Source organism: Crassostrea angulata, chromosome 6 (genome assembly GCF_025612915.1).
Source record: "Crassostrea angulata isolate pt1a10 chromosome 6, ASM2561291v2, whole genome shotgun sequence".
Lineage (NCBI taxonomy): Eukaryota > Metazoa > Mollusca > Bivalvia > Ostreida > Ostreidae > Magallana > Magallana angulata.
This window is the reverse complement of record NC_069116.1, coordinates 40,143,768-40,162,364: the sequence shown is the minus strand read 5'-3', so window position 1 is coordinate 40,162,364 and position 18,597 is coordinate 40,143,768. Positions and strand designations below refer to the sequence as shown.

General features: G+C 32.8%; 1 protein-coding gene across 3 annotated transcripts; it reads right to left on the bottom strand.

Moving 5' to 3' along the window:
• Nucleotides 1-319: 319 nt before the first annotated feature.
• LOC128188763 (dynamin-like 120 kDa protein, mitochondrial) lies at nt 320-17,905 on the bottom strand. Of its 3 annotated transcripts, none has more exons than XM_052860013.1 (30): nt 17,754-17,905; nt 17,134-17,461; nt 16,591-16,722; nt 16,193-16,304; nt 14,988-15,023; nt 13,664-13,746; nt 13,420-13,473; nt 13,089-13,193; nt 12,604-12,690; nt 12,182-12,258; nt 11,716-11,833; nt 11,491-11,565; nt 11,131-11,202; nt 10,855-10,954; nt 10,383-10,513; nt 9,872-9,944; nt 9,434-9,506; nt 9,221-9,336; nt 8,889-8,953; nt 7,528-7,604; nt 6,903-6,995; nt 6,017-6,089; nt 5,614-5,769; nt 4,853-4,961; nt 4,291-4,424; nt 3,611-3,697; nt 3,180-3,296; nt 2,334-2,427; nt 1,846-1,956; nt 320-948 (listed from the first exon to the last, which is right to left on the bottom strand). In XM_052860013.1, exons 1-30 carry the CDS (start codon nt 17,780-17,782, stop codon nt 884-886), a joined length of 2,982 nt encoding a protein of 993 aa, XP_052715973.1. In that variant the 5' UTR covers nt 17,783-17,905; the 3' UTR covers nt 320-883. The 3 variants fall into 3 exon arrangements, with proteins under 3 accessions (XP_052715973.1, XP_052715975.1, XP_052715976.1); XM_052860015.1 differs by having other exon boundaries at nt 12,604-12,687; XM_052860016.1 differs by lacking the exon at nt 14,988-15,023.
• Between the last annotated feature and the right edge of the window lie 692 nt (nt 17,906-18,597).

The window sequence follows — 18,597 nt, the reverse complement described above, 5'->3', positions numbered from 1 at the left end:
TAAAAAATAATGGCATTTAAATCAAAAGTTATTAACATCAAAGACCCATGATAGAAATAGTCAAGAAGCAATTATGGGGTGAAAAAAGGACAATTTTTTTTAGAACTCAAAACATGTATGATAAAATGTGGTATTTTATTGAGAGTATTTGTACATCAATTGTCCTGAAAAAGTAACCCGACTTATAAGGGAGTCAACAGCAAAATCTTCAAATTAAAGCTGGAAAAAGGCAACCGACTTATAGGCGAACCATACTTATAGGCGAGTATATACGGTAATCCATTACCTATTGTCATTTTTCCATATCATAAGAATTAGAATATTTTAACACATTTATTTTTCAATGTAACATATATATACCATGGAAATAAAACGCACACAAATTTTATATGCTGTTGTGTGACTAATACAAGTCATTAAAATAACAGCATCATCAGAAAACTTGTATTCTGGTTTTTTTTTCTTGCACACGATGTCGATAATGCTGTGCAATCTTGTTGACAAATACATAGTACATGTACAATATGTAGATGCAAATAGTAGACATTTCATATAAATAGAGTTCATACAATTCTGCCGAAAATAATTAACATTCAGCAATACAAAGACAATGATCAAGGTTATTTCTGCATCATGCGTGTAAATAAATTCCTATTTGTATTATATAAACAAAGGAATTTCAGCACTAGTTACAAGATTCATTAGAAAAATGATCATTTCTGCACCACATATATAAAGAAGTATTCAAGCTAAACATCAAACTCGTACAAGAAACCGAAAAAGTTCTGTTTGAATGGGTTCTTTTTTTTTCCAGAGTTTCTGCCCAAAAATGCAAATAAAAATCACAGACGTGCTCCTCTGCCTCCTAGGTTGTGAGTTGTCATCACTTCTCCTTATTTAGAGCTTGGATAAATTCTTCTAATTTCTCTTGAATCTGTCTGACTTTTTCTAGTAAGAAAGAAGAAGAGAATATAAATGCATGTATATAGAAATATTTTGGAACACAACACTTATGATGTAATACCTGTAAATGAATTTACACTGAAAAATCTCACAGTTCTCAGTTACACTGAATTATGAAAATCCCCCAAAATATGAACAAACTTTTTTATGACAATTTTCTTCACAGAGCACCACAAGGTGACAAAAAAATTTCAGGATTGAGGTATAATCATAACATTTATTGCCATTCATAATTAACAACTACATGTAATATCCAATTCATATTTTCTCCTCTGTAACTGAAGTTAAGTAACGTTCAAATAGAGGATTTGTATATTTTTAAAAATTGCAATTTGACCATATATGAACTAGTCAAAATTACAAAGGGGCAAAATATACCCCTTTGAAAACCAGTGTACTACGATACATGTACATACCGTATATCAGTTTTTTTCACGTGTCACAAAATTTGCAAAAATTTGGGAAAATCTTTAACGTTTTTAATTTGCATCATTTTTTGCGAATCAAAATGTTTCTTAAAGAAAATGATACAGGATATAATTTTTGCGTGTTCAATAATTTGCGATTTAAAAGAGATTGCGAAAAAAGCGAAAATTAGATCATTGCGAAAATTATACGGTATGTCCATGTATAAAAAGACTGTTTAATGTGCATTCAAATACCCACGTATATAATAAATCATGTTGATATGTTATAAAAATGCCTTATTTTATACTTTGGTAGTTTACTCTTCATAAAATTTCACAGGATTGATCAATTCTTCAGCAAAACAAAGAAAATTACAAATTGATGATAGAAATTTTCACTCTTCATCTACTATCAATCAAACTCTTATAACAGGTAAACAAAACAGTGTAAACATTGCAGAATGACAGTACTTACTTAGTTCCTCGGCCAACTGAACTCTAGGACCAGTCAGCAGTTTGGCTAGAGTGTCCTGATCTTCCCCAAATTCATCCAAAACTTCCTTTATTATTCTCTCCAACCTTCTTGCTGCAATAGAAAGGAAGGGTTAAAGAGTTTTAAGCCTAATGCTTCAAAACCCAGTTTCTAATATTTTATTCCAACCACGAGTATCAGTAGGTTGTAGTAAAAATATCTCAAGTGTAACAGCTTTTTTTAATGAGAGATATCTTAAAAAAGTAACAGTTTTATCATCAGAGATATCTTAAAACTGTTACAGCTTTATCATCAGAGATATCCTAAAACAGCTAAGGATATCAGAGACATCCTTAAAGTGTAACAGCTAAGGATATTGGAGATATCCTTAAAGTGTAACAGCTTTATCATCAGAGTATAAAAGTGTAACAGCTTTATCATAACAGATATCCAAGAAGTGATGCATTCATGTAACTAGTTGGGTTAATTACCTTCATTATTTACAACTTGTTGTCGTAGAGCATTACTGGTAATCTGTAACATTCTCTGTAACCTCCAGAAGAGCACAACATCATTACACTCCAGCTGTAAACAGAAGTAACACATTACAGTATATTTCATTACATTACAGTATATTTCATTTTTACTTTTAACATGCAATTGACTGTATATTTTATACATGATCCTAAAATCATCCTTCAAGATGAAAAGCAAATTAAAACCAACATTTTATAGCTAAAAACAAAACCATTTTCATATTTTTCATCACATTATGACTTTGTACACATACAAGTGGATCAGCTTGCAAAAATTACATTACTGTTAAAAAAAGTGTAACACTTTTATAAAACTTTAAAAAGAATAAAACCATGTTTTAAAAAGCATATTACAGCACTTCATTATAGCACATGTAATAAGTTACGAATAAACCAATGTCAGAGCACTACACCATGAAGTTATTCTATCCATTCAACGTGATCCCATGCAGTCAGTTAATTTCGCTGTGCTAATACATGTATTTCCTTTCAGGCAATTCAGACAAAGTCACCTAAATATTAAGCTCTGGTAAATATTTGGAAATCATCCACATTACGAGCATTAAAAAAAAATATATATACCTTTGATCCCTTAAAATCACAAAAAATTCAAACTCATAAAAATAGCCCACCATATACAAAAACAACTTATATCAAAATATTAGGCATGTACCCATTGTACACAATTCAATAGTACAGTAGAAGAAATTGAACTTGAAACAGTACAAAGTACTTGACTGAATGTTTATATCAGAAGTCCTAATTTATAATCAAACTACGGACACTGAAATGCTGACTGACCCCTGAGTCTGTGAATCCTTTCTGGTAGTAGTAGAAGCCCTTCCTACACTCCTGACACTGGCCCAGGGCCTTGGTCAGGAAGAACTGTCTGTACACATGGTACCAAGTTTCCCTTATCTATAAAACATACATGTACGCATGATACAACTTGGATGTAAACATAACATAATTTTTTTTCTTTTTTTGCTTGTGGATGCGACATCGTAACTGTATTTCATGATTTTCTTTTTTATAATCAAAGAGACTTTGCAATTATTTGTGATATTGATTTCAATAATTTAGTCAATTCAAAAAATTAAAGTGAAAAAATCAACAACTTACAAGCATTTTTTCTATAAAAATTTTTCTATCAAATTAATAAAATAATTCTGATTTCTGGTTCTAAATAGGCCATCAAGAAATTAAATACAGGTTCATAATTTCCAACTTACAAAGTCATTGGTGACTTCTATTCCGCTGGTCTGCAGGTTTCTGCGGACAGTGGTCAGTTCATCTGTGGCCAGGTTTGACTTGTGGTCCTGTGAACACCGAACGCAACATTATAAGTACATGAATGTGTATGCCTGCACAATTTTTAATATTTCTATACAAATGAAAGCTTAATGAATATTTATGGGTATTTAAATTTCAAAATTTCCTCAACAATTACACAACTTTAGATCAGTGTTAATATCTTCTCTAAAAAAATCAAATTTTGTAGGTCTCTATTTTAAGTGTGATATCCATTTTAAAAGAACATGTGAATACATCAGATTCTGTATTTAATCAATAGTCAATACACATGTACATTTTTGCTGACATATATCAGATGCCCAAGGTATTTTAAGTATAACATAAATATATGCCCTTGTAATTTAGTTTTACTTATTCTAATACAACAACACAGTTAGCATACTCTAAACTAACTTTTATTTACAATGTCTTTATGTCACATCTTAGCAGTAATAAACTTGCTCACAGCAATTTCTTTAAAGACCAAGCCTATGGTCTATAAACCTATGTTGATGATACTCAATGTCTAGTTTGTGGCAAGAAATGTTTTTCCTGATTTTTCCTGATTTTCACAAAATAATTTTTCAAAAGTTGGTTTATAGTATGATATTTTCCTTACTTTTTCAGCAGACAGGATTTTCTCCAACTCCCCTTTGGTGGCCCCTCGGTTTCTGTGGTCCTGAGTCTTGGACTTCCAGTGGGTCCACTGCTCCCACTTTCCTGGACCAGTCAGCTCTTTTAGCTTGTCTTGTGCTATGAAAACGAGAGGACGGCACAGGTTAAGTAAGACCAAAAAAAATGAAATTGCCAAAAACAACATAGACTTAAAGTCCCCTTAAATGTTTTCTTGCATAATTAAAATTTGCTTCCATAAGAAGCTCTGAATGTGTGAGCTAAATGTAAATAAACATTGGGGCCAAATAAGCAAGAAAAGAGCTGAAAAACTTTAAAGGTAATGAACATATCTTATAAAGAAGAAAAGAGAGAGAATAGAAATGCATAAGAACAGAAGCTCAGGAAAGTAAAATGGGTCCTAAACAAAGCAGTTTGATCTACTGTCAATTTCAAATATTTGAAAATATTTGAACAAGTTTGACTTCCTCCTGGGTAATTAATCTTGAGATTTAGGACATCACCTCACCCCATCAAAGTCTTAATTACTGACAATTCTGTGTACATACTCTGGTGTAGACGACCTTTGACCGTCTCTTCCATGAATTTGACGGCGGCGTCCCACTGCTGTTTGTCCGTCACAGACCGGTCCTCCAGGGTGTTCACCTGAATGACCCTCTACAATAACAAACAAAATTGTAAAACACTCCCCTACTCTTTCACACATATACACAATGTGATTTCATGTCATACTATGAAAAAAAAAGTTGCTTCTGAAAATAGTAGGGCAGCTGAAATAAAATTTGGACATCAACCACAACTAAGGCATAAAACTTTATTTCTCCTTTTGAGTTCATGTGGATTTCATAATCTCAAAAGCCTTGTTATTATTTGCTTATAAAGAAAATATAATTGTTTTATGGTTGCGGAATTACTCTCCTATGAACATAAAGCACTTTTCTACAAATATAAAATTCTCTGAAAGATGTAAAAATGAAGATGTGTATTCATGTACCAGTCTGTGTATTTTGGTTTTTTTTGTTGCTTAGAACCATTTTAACAAGACCTTGGACTTTCGGTTGGACGTATCTATCTAATCAAAATAAGTTAAAAATGACGCGGTTTCAAGCGAAATATGCACCGATTGCATAGTCTTAGCTCAAAAGCCAGACAAACCTTGTTGATTTCAAAGAGCCATGACTGGGTGGCCGGCAATGATATAGACAGGCCTACATTACATTGCTGTTTGACACATCTACCCAAAGTCCAAGCTCTTGTTAAAATGGTTTTATATATTTTTTGGGGGGGTGGAGGCTTAAAGAGTCCTTACCAAACTGTCCTCTGCTTTACTGTCCCACTGGTGCTTGTTCTTGCTGGCCTCAATGACCGCTAACTTCAGCTGGTCAAAGATCTCATCATGTCCCTTGTTTTTCTTATCTTTTTCTACGATTTTTATGAATTCATCGTGAAGCGTGTCCCAGCCAACCTACATTTATAAGTACCGGTATACCAGTAAAAGTCTGAGACACATAAAACTCATGCTTGAATAACCATTTAGAAAAATTTTCAAAAATAACCAGCATGCAGTGTTATATTCATTACTAAAACATGTATATATTGTCTAAATACACAAAGTTGGAGTACTTTTGGCATCAATGTTAAATGCAGACACCAATTCCTAATTACTTTAGGAATTCCAACTATTCAATCAGATTGTGTGACATTGCACTGACCTCTACACATTTCTTGGGCAGCATGTTGTCGGCCCACTGTTTCAGTTTGATGTCCACTGTTGTGTTGAAAATTCTGAATAAAAAGATACATAAAAATACCACCCAAGCTACAACTCTATTCTTTATATGGCTAAAAGTGTTTCCTACCACATATTAAATTGATCGCATCTGAAAATAGGATTTTTAAAAATTACTTTTAGTTTTTTCAGGTCTGAACTTTCATTTTCAGAGCAAGGAAATGACCTCATCAATATAAAATAAAAACTTATATCTGTGCACATTTCTCAACTAGCAATTACATGTAAATGATTTCTATAAAATCTAACACTATAGCCTTGATAGGATAAAAAAAAGGTCAGAAGTGAAAAATGAGGGGGTTGTTATTACAAAGTGTTCGTAAATTTCAGATTGGATATGGGAGTGAATGAGATCTTACACATTAGGATTAAATCTGGAATGAAACAAATCATATTCATTCCAATTCTTAAATTGGTTTTAAAAATGAACAGAAAATCTAGGCATTTGTTAAGCAAAAGAGAGATTACTGGGTTCTTTATTTTCTGGCTCCTTGCTTAGAAATGGAGATAGAGTACGGTAGCTAAAGCACAAAGCAACAAATTCCATATGTTTTGTTCTGAATGGAGTTAATTATTATCTGCTCTAGATGAGCTTTCTGTGTTATTCAGATAAAAATTTTAAACAATTTGTTAGTTTTTCTGTCATGCAAAGGACAGTAACTCTGTAAGCTTTACATCAATAATGGCAGGCTTATACATATAATATTCACTTTTAAAATTGAAAAAAAATAATTGACAATACGATACTCTTACTTAATATAATCAGTGTCATAAAACAAAACAGAAAAATATGTTTTATAAAAAATTACCCAGAGTTCTCGGTTTGAGCAGCAGGGAGGTAGATGCTCTCAAAGAAATAAGAAGATGCCCTCTCCCACAGTTTGTTATAAAATGCCTCCTCCCTGCAACAGCACATACATACATGTACTTGTGTTTATATTTATACATCCAAAATATACATACATGAATGCAGAGATATCTCTTTGATACAGGTAACAACTTTTTTTTATTATGGTAAATTAATTTGTTTTCATGCAAATCTATATGTAACCTCATTAAAAATTGAATTTTCATTCAATAATTAATTTAATCTCATAATTATAAAACTGTAGACATACGTGTAGTATTAGTGATACACATGACTACAGTAAAATAGCCTTAAAACAAAGTACCAGGGACCGGCCAATATGCTTCGTTATAAGCATAATTTGTTATAACCGTCAAGTTTACAACATGTAATTAAGTCAACGGGAATGAAAATCACTTTGCTCTAAGCATTGATACATTGTAAACGTGTTTCGCTATAACTGTGTTTTACTGTAGTACATCGTATGCACATGTGTGTTTTAAAGAACATGGAATAATTAGATTGCATGACTTAAAACGTATCAATTAAGAGAATTGATGATGTAACTAACTATGATCTGGACATACCATTCTTTTGGAGTGAGCTGGCCAAGGTTGATGATTTCATCCAAGATGTCACCCTTAGCTTTCTCAAAGAGTTCCTCCTAAGGATAAAATACAGAAATCAGAGTATTTGTGAACCCATAAAGTACAATGATCTATATACCTGCAATGTACATGTTCTTTGATACAAATCTAAGATATTATTTCATAGTTAAAACTATAAACTTTAACCTTAAATAATCTAATATAGTAATGTCATTTACGGTAATCAGTCGAATTTGACTACCGAACCCCTTCTAACACAAAGCCAGATGCAATCATTTAATTGCACCAAATCCTTGCACATGTACATGTATATCTTTTGTCGACAAATTTGACAGGTGGTATATCCAATCTTTACTTTAACTAGGATATGAGCCAATCCAACATGAGAAAACTTTGAATTTACAATAAACCATGCCATGATAAAACATTGTAAATGTACAGCCTACTCCGGATATATTGAAATTCAGGGGACAATTCAAATTATTTCAATATATCCGTAATTCAATATAAGCGAAATCGACTGACATGAAGCCGCCATTTTGTAATAGTTCAATTCCGATCTTAAAGAAGAACAAACCCGAACAAATTAATTTGATCATCGTTTATCTATTAATGGATACATGTATTGAACATGGAATAATATTATTTGAAAGTTTAATTGAGAAAGTAAAAGACAACCTTTAACCTCATTATAATTCCTTGATCGCATTTGTTTACATTTTGGGGAATAATCACTGGACTCAAGCGATTCAAACACTGCTGAACGCTGCTTGTAAATAATTGTCAGCTACTTGGGTTAATCCCAAAATCCTTAGCTATTTCAGATTTAGGCTTTGTTTTCTTATCAATAACCATAACTAGTTCGTATATAGTGTCCTAAGATAATTTTTTTCATTTCTGTAGGGTTTCCCCATTTTATGTCTAGCATCAATACCTCCGTATGTACATGGAAAGAAAGAATTCAACAGTGAATAAATTTTATTTTGTAAAAGCAGTATAAAAACACATAAGGTAAGAACTTATCAATTCACACCTTTGTATATCAACGGTCAGTCAGGCATAATTACTGTCACCAACCGCCAGGGAGAACTTCAGTATAACCGTTATAAAAACAACTCATTATCACCTCTAGGGACCGATCAGTGACTTCACTATAAGCGATAATTCAAAATATCCGATTTCATTATCACCCTTATTTTAATGCAAAGAAAATAAGAGGCTGAAACTGGGGATTTATATTTATTTCAAAATAAGCGTAATTTCAAAATATTAAAGCGACTTCAATATAAGTGGAGTAAGCTGTACACTGTATATACAGTAAAAGAACAGAGGTGTCTTACCCTATCTAATTCTCTTTGTCTTGGGAATGTATTTTTCCATTCTGTTTCCAAATTAAATCTTGTTGCTGAGAAAAAAAATATTTACATTAGAATTCAAGCAAGATATAACTGGTACTTTCTTTTTAAATGTAAAGCACTGTTCGAAGTAAACCTGTAAAAGTGCATGCATTCAAAAGGGTCAAAGAACAAGAGAACTTGGAGGGCAACTTACTAAATAAACTGTGAAAACATACAATTAAGACGAAAACATGAACCAAGCCCAAAACACAGAAAGTAATTCATAGGCATAAGCTAAAATGGAGCGAGATATACATGTATAGCAAATGTCTGACCTTTGAAAGCATCGGCCTGTTGCTCCACGGTTTCTCGTACCATTTTCCAAAAGAGTTCTGACACAGCCATGCTCATACTCTGTGTACCCATTTGTGTTGGCTTCAGTACACCGTCCCTAGATATCATAAAAAATGTAAATTAACATTTATAATGACAATTATCTAATATTTAAAAATGAAAATGCTGGAAATAAGTCTAAATGCCTGCCTTACTTGAATAGTTTGGAATTCCTGAAGAAGTTTTCCTCGTAATTTTTTATTTCTTGAATACTGTCATTCTGGTTACCTATAACAAATTGCCATAATGAACATGAAAGTTAACTTTACAAAAAACTTTTAATAAATACCGGCAATTTTTTTGCATGAAGAAGGTTTTCTATTGGCACAATTTTCTTAGATTACAGTAGATTCCTATTTAAACGTGTGGAATTTTCATCAGCGTAAAATCGCGAGAAGCACCTCTCAAGGAATTTTAAATCTCGCTTTTATTTTTGGAACAGATGTAAACTTTATGAAACTTATTCAAAAAATCAGCATTCGCAATTTCGTATTCTCGCAATTTGGTGCAAAATGGTTGAATCGCAGAGTTAAGTTTTCGCGTAAAATGAGAAATCTATGGTATGGGAACTCTTGTCACTGCCATTCTCTTACCCCTTCCAGTGACCACAGCGAAGTATCCTAGAGCCTTCATCGGGAACAGTCTGCCTTCCAATATGGATTTGATCTACAACAATGAAAGGCAATTTATTGATTTAGAGCACTCAGTTTTCAAACCATAGCATAAAGATGAATTCATCAAAAGGTTTATTTTTTATTTGCCAGTTATTCCCGTTTATGTACCATTATCTGACTTAACATGAATGAAGATTACAAATATACGATGACTAAAAGTCCTTATTTTCTCCCTCAAACTTTACAAAAACATGTCCCAGACATGTGCGAAACAATGTAAACAAAGATGATTCTGCAAATTCTCAAATTCCTTGATCAACATGTAAATGAAATTTACTTGGTACATCTAATGGTTGCATACAATCTTTATATGTTCATAAGTTAAATCAACAAAATACATGTACACGTATCTTGTATTTACTTGTACATCTTTCTGACATGCATTTGCGTTTGTAAAATCAACTTGATAATCTACTGTGACAGTCCTTACCCTGTCTGGGTTGTACAGATTGGACTCGGCTAGGTCGACTTTGGTGAGGACAAATATTGTGCGTTTTCCTGTGGGGTCCATCTGGCTGACTAGATCCGTCACGTTACTTCTCTCAGCATCAAGAGCTCCGTCTGTTTATTTAACAATATAATGATTATAACCATGGTGGTAAAGAACATAAAAATTCTACGGTAAATTCATTTAAATTTCTTCAAATTTTTATCTTTTTCAAGCAATTTTTGAATGCAAGAAAATCACTGAAAATGGTCTTTTCCATTATAACTAACCATGAAAATTATTTAATGCACATTCATTCTCATTCTTTCAGTTATTTATTGATTAATCAACTAGAAAATAATTCAAAAACATTTAATTCCTAATTAAATTAAATGTAAATCTCAGAAATGCCATGCATGAGTGTTATTTGCATAATATTTTACAGATGAGCAGAAAACAAGGAGGAAATCTTTACCCTGAATACACAGAATAATCGCGTTGGGGTTTTCCATGTGTCCCCTCACCATCTTGCGGATGTTATTCTTGGTCTCCGGGGCCATCACCGAAGTTTCTGTCTAAAACAAATACATACCCGGTAAGTTAAGATTTTAATGGCATTTTAATTACCCTCTAGTATCATTTGGGAGGATTCCAATACACAGAATTAAAAATTTTTAAAGTTTGCCTGAAAAATTTACTTCATATATCTTCTTTAAAATACAGAACCATTATACTATCTGTAACAACTTACAGAGATAATACCAGGTAGATCCACAAGTACCATTCGCTGGAGTCCAGGGCCCTTCACTGTCATGGATATTGACTAAAAAAAGTCAGGCATACAGAATCAGTCAATGGTATTTTATAGATAAATTATACTGTAACCTTCATATAAAGAATCAGTCAATGGTATATCAAATTTAATATATATGGAGTAACTAAAACATGTTCATATATCAGACAGATCAATCAAAATTAAAATTGTCAGAATGAAATAATTTTTCCATAATTCAGAACTTAGTATGGTAAACCAACTTTTATTTGTCATTTATAGGCAACAAACTGGTTTACACCTTGGACACCTGCCCTTTGTGACCATATTAGGTGTTACCTCTTGGCTCACTGTCTCTCCATCACCAACACTGGCTTTCATTCTCAGTTCCACTTCTTTTCTCAGTGCAGCAAGCTAAAACACATATAGAAAGGAAAATTTAATACAACATTCCTCATCCAAACAAAAAAAACAATTAAAACTTACATTTAAAATTCTTCATTTGTAACCAGGAAATCTTTTAGGAAATTGAGTACTGATTTCAGAGGAGTATTTCCCACTTACATCACTTTCCTTTGTGAGATCAAATTCTCTGGAGCTGTCTTTGAATGATGCAATGTGGTAGGGACCCTCACTGAGGGTGACCTTGACCGGCGACCTTGTCATCATCTCACCAGATCCCCTGAAAAATATCAAGGTCAATATCAAATTCAAATGCTTTTTCTCTTTCATATATGTAAGATGAATCAGATGAAAAAGCTACAGTATAATTTTACATAAATGTACAGGTATTTTATTGAAGAAGAATGAGTTACTGTGGTTTCATCAATATTCGTTGAATACCAATTTTCGTGGATTTCGTTGTTTAGTTGATCCACGAAATTAAATGTTCATTGAAGTGCAATTTTTATTAACATTTTGTATTGATAGGGTCATTGGCCACGAATTTACGTATCCTTGAAAAAACTGTGATATTCACTTTATCCACGAAATTTGATGCCCTTGAAAATTAATGAAACCACAGTAGTACCTGGGAAATATACGAGCTTGTACTATCATCTCCAAGACACTGGTTTTTCCAGAACTTTGGTCTCCCACAACAACAACCTTAAACCAATCAGAACCTCAGATTGTTTATTCATAAAAAGTTGGATTGTTTAGAGTGGTATAGGACATCACCAATCTAAAGTTTTCATATTGTACAGCTTTTAACCATAACATGCATTCTTAAAATCCTTTAAATTTTAAAAATGCCAATACTATAAATACAAGTCTGAAATTACAGATAGAACAGAAACAGTCCAAACATTTTGCCCAATCTAATTCTATACCTTAACATACATTGTACATGTATCTAAATTACAATGTAAAATTTGACCTAGAGTTAAAGGAAAAGGGTTTCAACCATGGAAACTCAAAGCTGACATTTATTTTCTCGGTCTTTAACCTTACCCGGGGTAGGTTGTCCTGTGTGTTGTAGCTGGAATCGTAGCGTTCTAACTCATCAAGCACATCCGAATACATGTCTATCAGGCTCTTCTGAAACAAGGAATACAGTGAAACATGTTCATACCCCTGCATGCAACCAATCAAAGCAAAAAAGGAATCAATGGAGCTAAATCTGGCCAATTTTAAATTACATGTATTGTTTATAGAAATATGGACATAATGATTAATACAAGCTTAAACAATTAAGGCTCAAAAGGAAGGTATAGTAGTCAGACATCGGAACTTATGTAATTGGTACAAATGTTTTATTTAGCTTACAAAAAATATGTACACCCCTATGTATCATAATTTTTTCAATGAAAGAAGGAAGTTACAAGGATACCTCCATGTATCCAAGGGGGCACTAGTATGATGTTCAAAGGATTTTTTTATTGGTAAAGGTGACTGCAATAAAATGAAATTTGCATTGAATGAAACGCTTGACATACCCTCATTGTTCTTTTACGTCCACTTTTGGGCTCTTTCAACATTAAACTTTTCCGCAGATCTTTATTTTCTTTTATCAATCTGTCTATTTCCTTTTGGTATCGTATCTGTATAAAATTTATAAAAAAGGTCATATTTTATCAGTAGATGCTTTATACTGTACAATACATATGAGAAATAATTTTTTCCTTCGTTTATATTTAAAAAAAACAAAAACAATTATAGTATATACATTTTGTGTAACCATGTAAAAAACATAACAATGTCATCTTTTAAAGAAGCGAGTAAGTTTTTTGTTCATTTCGATAAACCTAAAGTAACTCCATCATCTACCTGAATTTGAATCATCTCGTCCTGGACCTGCTCCAGTCTTTCCTTTTCTGGATTCTGAAATACAAGAATTAAAAGAAAAACTAAAACTATCAAATCATTCTTAGTAGCAAAAACATGTAATATGTTATTCTGTTACCATTTTCTTGGGCATTGCAATTAATTTATTGTCTAAAATAGAGGTTATCAAAAATCCATGTAAAAACAGATTCACTGAAGGAGTTCCTCCAATCCTTTATTGCTTTACCTTTTTACTAGAGGTTGCTGTTGCCCCTGACCTCCCAAAGCCCAGCAAAGGAACCGTGTTCTTGTGGGTGGTGCCTTTTTGATCTGAAACAGAATTATAAAATTATTGTTTCAATCCTATTACATCAATACCTTAAAAGCAAAGCTAAATACATGTATACTGTAAAGGTATTACATTTGGCTGTGTATTCTATTTAGCACTTTTGGCGGAATGCGGTTTCCGCTAAATCAAGTACACCCCTTAATGTCATGCATAAATATTCAATAATGGTCACATTCAGGAATACGCTAATTCAAATCTTCCAAAGCTTGTTCAAAAACTAATTTACGCCAAATATCGTACATGCCAAATATAATACGTTTATAGTACTACATGTATTTATATGAACATGTACCGTCAACCTCAGCCATAAAAATATCATTGATTAAACTTAAAATCCCCTTACCATCTTTCAATTATATGACTATTTACAATAATACACAAGTACTGTTTAAAAATTAATAAATAAAATCAGTTAATGAAATGAGAGTTAAATATGAAACATGCAACTTAATCATAAGTTATCAAAACAGATTATTTTAAGGAAAAGATTTAAAGCTTTAAAGCTCAACAGAAAACTGGGTTGATATATATACATATTATGTAGCTAGCTGATTTCTGGGACAAATAAGAGTATCAGGCTCACAGTTTTTTAGAATTGTTTACATGTATACAAATGATCCATTCCAATAATTCCAGTGACACATTGCAGTAGCGCTAAAATAGTAGCTCTCCAAAATACATGTACAAACTTTGATGACAAAAATGAGGAATTCTTCACACGCAGTTCCAATGAAACTTTAACTGCTCATTTGTTGGCAATTTTTTCTACTTTATACTAATTTTTTGTCATATCAGTTGAAAACATTTCTCAACATTTACCTAATTTAGGTATTCTTGCTGCATCACTTTTGATGCACAAAAGTGTTATACGTGTACATGTATAGCTTTTTGTATGAGCATGATGAGCAAAACTGTCTCTCTCTGATCTCTCTATGATCTAGGATCCATCATCCAATTTGTCCAGAGAGCTACAGTTCTGGAACTAACATGGCAGACTAATTCCAAATAAACAAAATTTTACTTTAAACTACCAGTTGGTTTCAACCACTCCCTTCTAAAATTCTTCCAACATGAATTTTTGTCTCTATTCTTGTTGGTTTTAAATTGTGAATGTCTGTGCAGAATTCAAGGGATTTTAAAAACAGAACTTTACTTATAGCACCTGTTTCACGCTTATAACACACCTGACAGGTGAAGAACGTATAGATCTACCGGTACACACCTGTATCTTGGGATATGGCATACAAGACCCGGCCACCTGGTAAAACAACAAGGAAAAGACAATCATCATCAAACTGGAGCTAAGCACCTGTCCACTGAAAATTAATGATTGTCTCAGAAACACTGACAGACAGAAAGACAGACAATGAAATACCAAAGACTGCATGTCTAGCACCTTGAGTGCTGCACTTATCAAAATATGAAAAACATGAGTTTTGTAAAATGAGCTTGAAAATAACTTGAAAATAAACAGTTACACACACAAATTTTTGACTACATGTACATATTGTCTTTACACAAATGTCTATTTGAAAATAAAATTTGGTGCTATGACAATTTAAAAATACCGGTAGTTATAACACCAAATTTTATTTTTACATATTAAACATTTGTGGTAGGACAATATTTTACATGCACTAGAGATTAACTGATGGAATGCATAAAATGATAAAATGAAATTGTGACAAAGAAAAAAATGTTAACACAAAAAGACAAAAATTAAATGAAAACATATACATATTCATCAACACTCTATCTCTGACACGTCTACCCTTGGCCTCTTTGAATGATCTTTAGCAATGGCTTGAATTCTGCACATTTTTAGTGATAATTGTTTGTGCTAATCTAATAAAATGTATGTTTATTGAAAGTAAAAAATGTATATACTGGTAAAATAAATATAATGATATTTTTTTCCTTGAAATCTGCTAAGAGAAATTAATTCACAATGAATACCCAACACTGTAGTTGAATGACCATAGAGTCCATTTCACCTTACTTATAGCAAATATGAGAGATGAAACCTTCAAACAGCTTATTACCGGTAGGTACTGTTGTACCTCATATGAAAAATATAGCTGGTACAGTTTTTTAATAAACATCTCCTTCCCTATTTCATCTTCAGACCAAAACTTTTTACCATTCTGTAATACCAATATAATACTATCCTCACACTAAACTTCATTATCTTTGGATAGATACCCTCAAAATAAACATTTTAAAGTTTGTGTATCTTGTTTAATCTTTCAGAAAATACCGGTATTCAATTTATGAAAAAGAGTTCATGTAATAAACAAACAAAAAAAAGTCTCACCTTCTGATATTCATTTTATCTACCAAATACTTTAGTAAATATCTTAACCTCTAGAGTAGGCAATTGCGTTACTTTGAGAGTAAAAGTTTGTACATTCAGAGTAACTGCCTTACCTTCAGACAACACAGCAGCACTGTTCTTCCCTGCATTCTCCTCCCACCAGGATTTGATTCCCTCAACCACAGCAGCATCCTTTACTTTGGGCAAGTGGCTAGAAATAAAGCCCTAGAAAACAAAATGAAACATATGAATTTTAAAAACCAAAACAATATCTTAAATCAACTTAACAATGTACATTCACACTAAACATTCTTGATTTAAACAGGACCAAGGAAAGACTTTCTGATATCAAAGGATTTAAAGATAATAAAATTGAATAATGAATTGTGGTTGAGACTTCTAACTGCAGTCCAGATTTTTTGTCTAATGTTTGGTTTGTTTGTTACTGGTATTTTTTTGGGGGGAGGGGAGTTAAATTATATGTAATTCAATATTCAATGAAATACTCGACCTTTTCTGGTAGGCTGAGCTTGGAGGTTGCACTTTGGATGCTCTTCATGAGGTTTTTGACTGCTTCAGATTCTGGCATGTATTCCTTCATCCATTCTAAATCAGGTAACTGCTGTCTGACAGCTTCTATTTTCTGTATAACAAAACCAAATGCATTAAAATGTTAGTCATTTATGGGTTTAAAAGCAAAAGACAAGTGACACCACAAATTTTGACTGGGAAAAAGGAGAATGAGATTTAACCAAATGAGAAAGCAGAAAATGAAGTAACAGACTTACAGTCTTTGAAATTTCAAAACAATTTTACACAAACAACAAGAATACAGAGTCAGAGCTAGAAAAAACATTTGAGCAAAATGCAAGAGATTTAATCCATGTATACAGTGATACTAAACTGAGGGAATTAATAAAATGAAAGTAAACACGATAACTGAATGCCATGGCCATATAAAGTGACTTCATTTAACAGATGCCAGATGCTATAGAATTAAAGTACATGTATATGACTGTGATAGCGACATCAGCTGGGGTGTGATAGTAGTTACCTGACTTATGACTGCGCTTGTTCCAACTAGCCCGGTAATGATGATATTGCGGGGCCTAATCAAGGCCTTGGTTATTCGGGTCCATGTGACAATATTATGCCGATTGCTAGGCACCAACAAGTGGCCTCTGGATGACAGAAGGTGTCTGGACGATCTATTTTTGTAAGCATGATAGAATCTCCAGAGCCCTCTTTCAGAGATGAGTAATATGGGTGACTGACTAGATGATGAGGCCTTTAATAAGGCATGATTTTTAGATACGATGTTCCGTGATTGCTGTAGACTGTGCTTTCTCAGTGCCTGTTGGACATATCTTTCACAGTGAGGCCTTGAAATAAAAAAAAAAATGAGATTAGACATTTGATTTTCTCAACGATATAGTTTAAAATACAAAATAAAAAAATTAAAGTGTATTTTACGGTAAATCTGAACCTCAATATTCATAAAATTTCTGTAGATTCAAAAAAAATACAAGAAAATGTTGTTATAACAGATATTAGAATATTCACTATTGCGTTTAAAGTTATTTCGTCATTATTTCATTAGCCTAGGCTACGTCCTGTATGACATTTCTGTTAAAAACTTTGTCAAAAAACATAACTGTCTCTTGTTTCACTGACCCGAATCTTCCACAAATAAGCATGCTCATCTCAAAGCTGCTGCTTTGTCAAAAATATCACACCTAACATGTACAGTGTTCTACTTTCAGATTAGCTATCATCTCGAATCATGAATGCTGTCGTCCGAATTTCCCAAACCATTTCCGTTATTCAATGTCCTTTGTAAATAAAATTAAAATCAGAAACGTGCAGTTTTTCTTTATCCGGAATGACAAATCTAAGGATTTCTTTTAAATTAAGACTTGTAAAGGATTAACTAAAAATCACTTAATGAAAAATTACGTGTATAAAATTTTAATTTTTATGTCTACAAACAGGGATACACATATAATTTAGGCGTCGGTCGAATAATAATTAACATGATGATGGGTATCAGGAGAAAACGTACCCAAGAGAAAACGTACCCGTTAAATTGGGTACGTTTTCTCCTGGGTACGTTTTCTCCTGGGTACGTTTTCTCCAGCATTCTGATGATGTACAAGTACAACCAGTCGGCAGCAGAACAATATTATGAAAGTTTTGGTCACTGTGGTTTTGGTCAGATTGCTTTTTTGTGACAGATTTATTTTTTATGTCCGTGCCCATTTGGCTTACCCACTTATACAAGTAACAGACAACCCCCCCCCCCCCTCCTCATCATGAAAAATAAACCCCAAACAACAAATATTTTACATTGCCTCCCTTCCCTTCCTCCAGAGAGAGAGAGAGAGAGAGAGAGAGAGAGAGAGAGAGAGAGAGAGAGAGAGAGAGAGAGAGAGAGAGAGATGCGCTCAAGACATGATACTCGACTTTGGATGTTATATAATTCAGTTTCATGAATAATTATAAATAGCTGCAGGTCAGT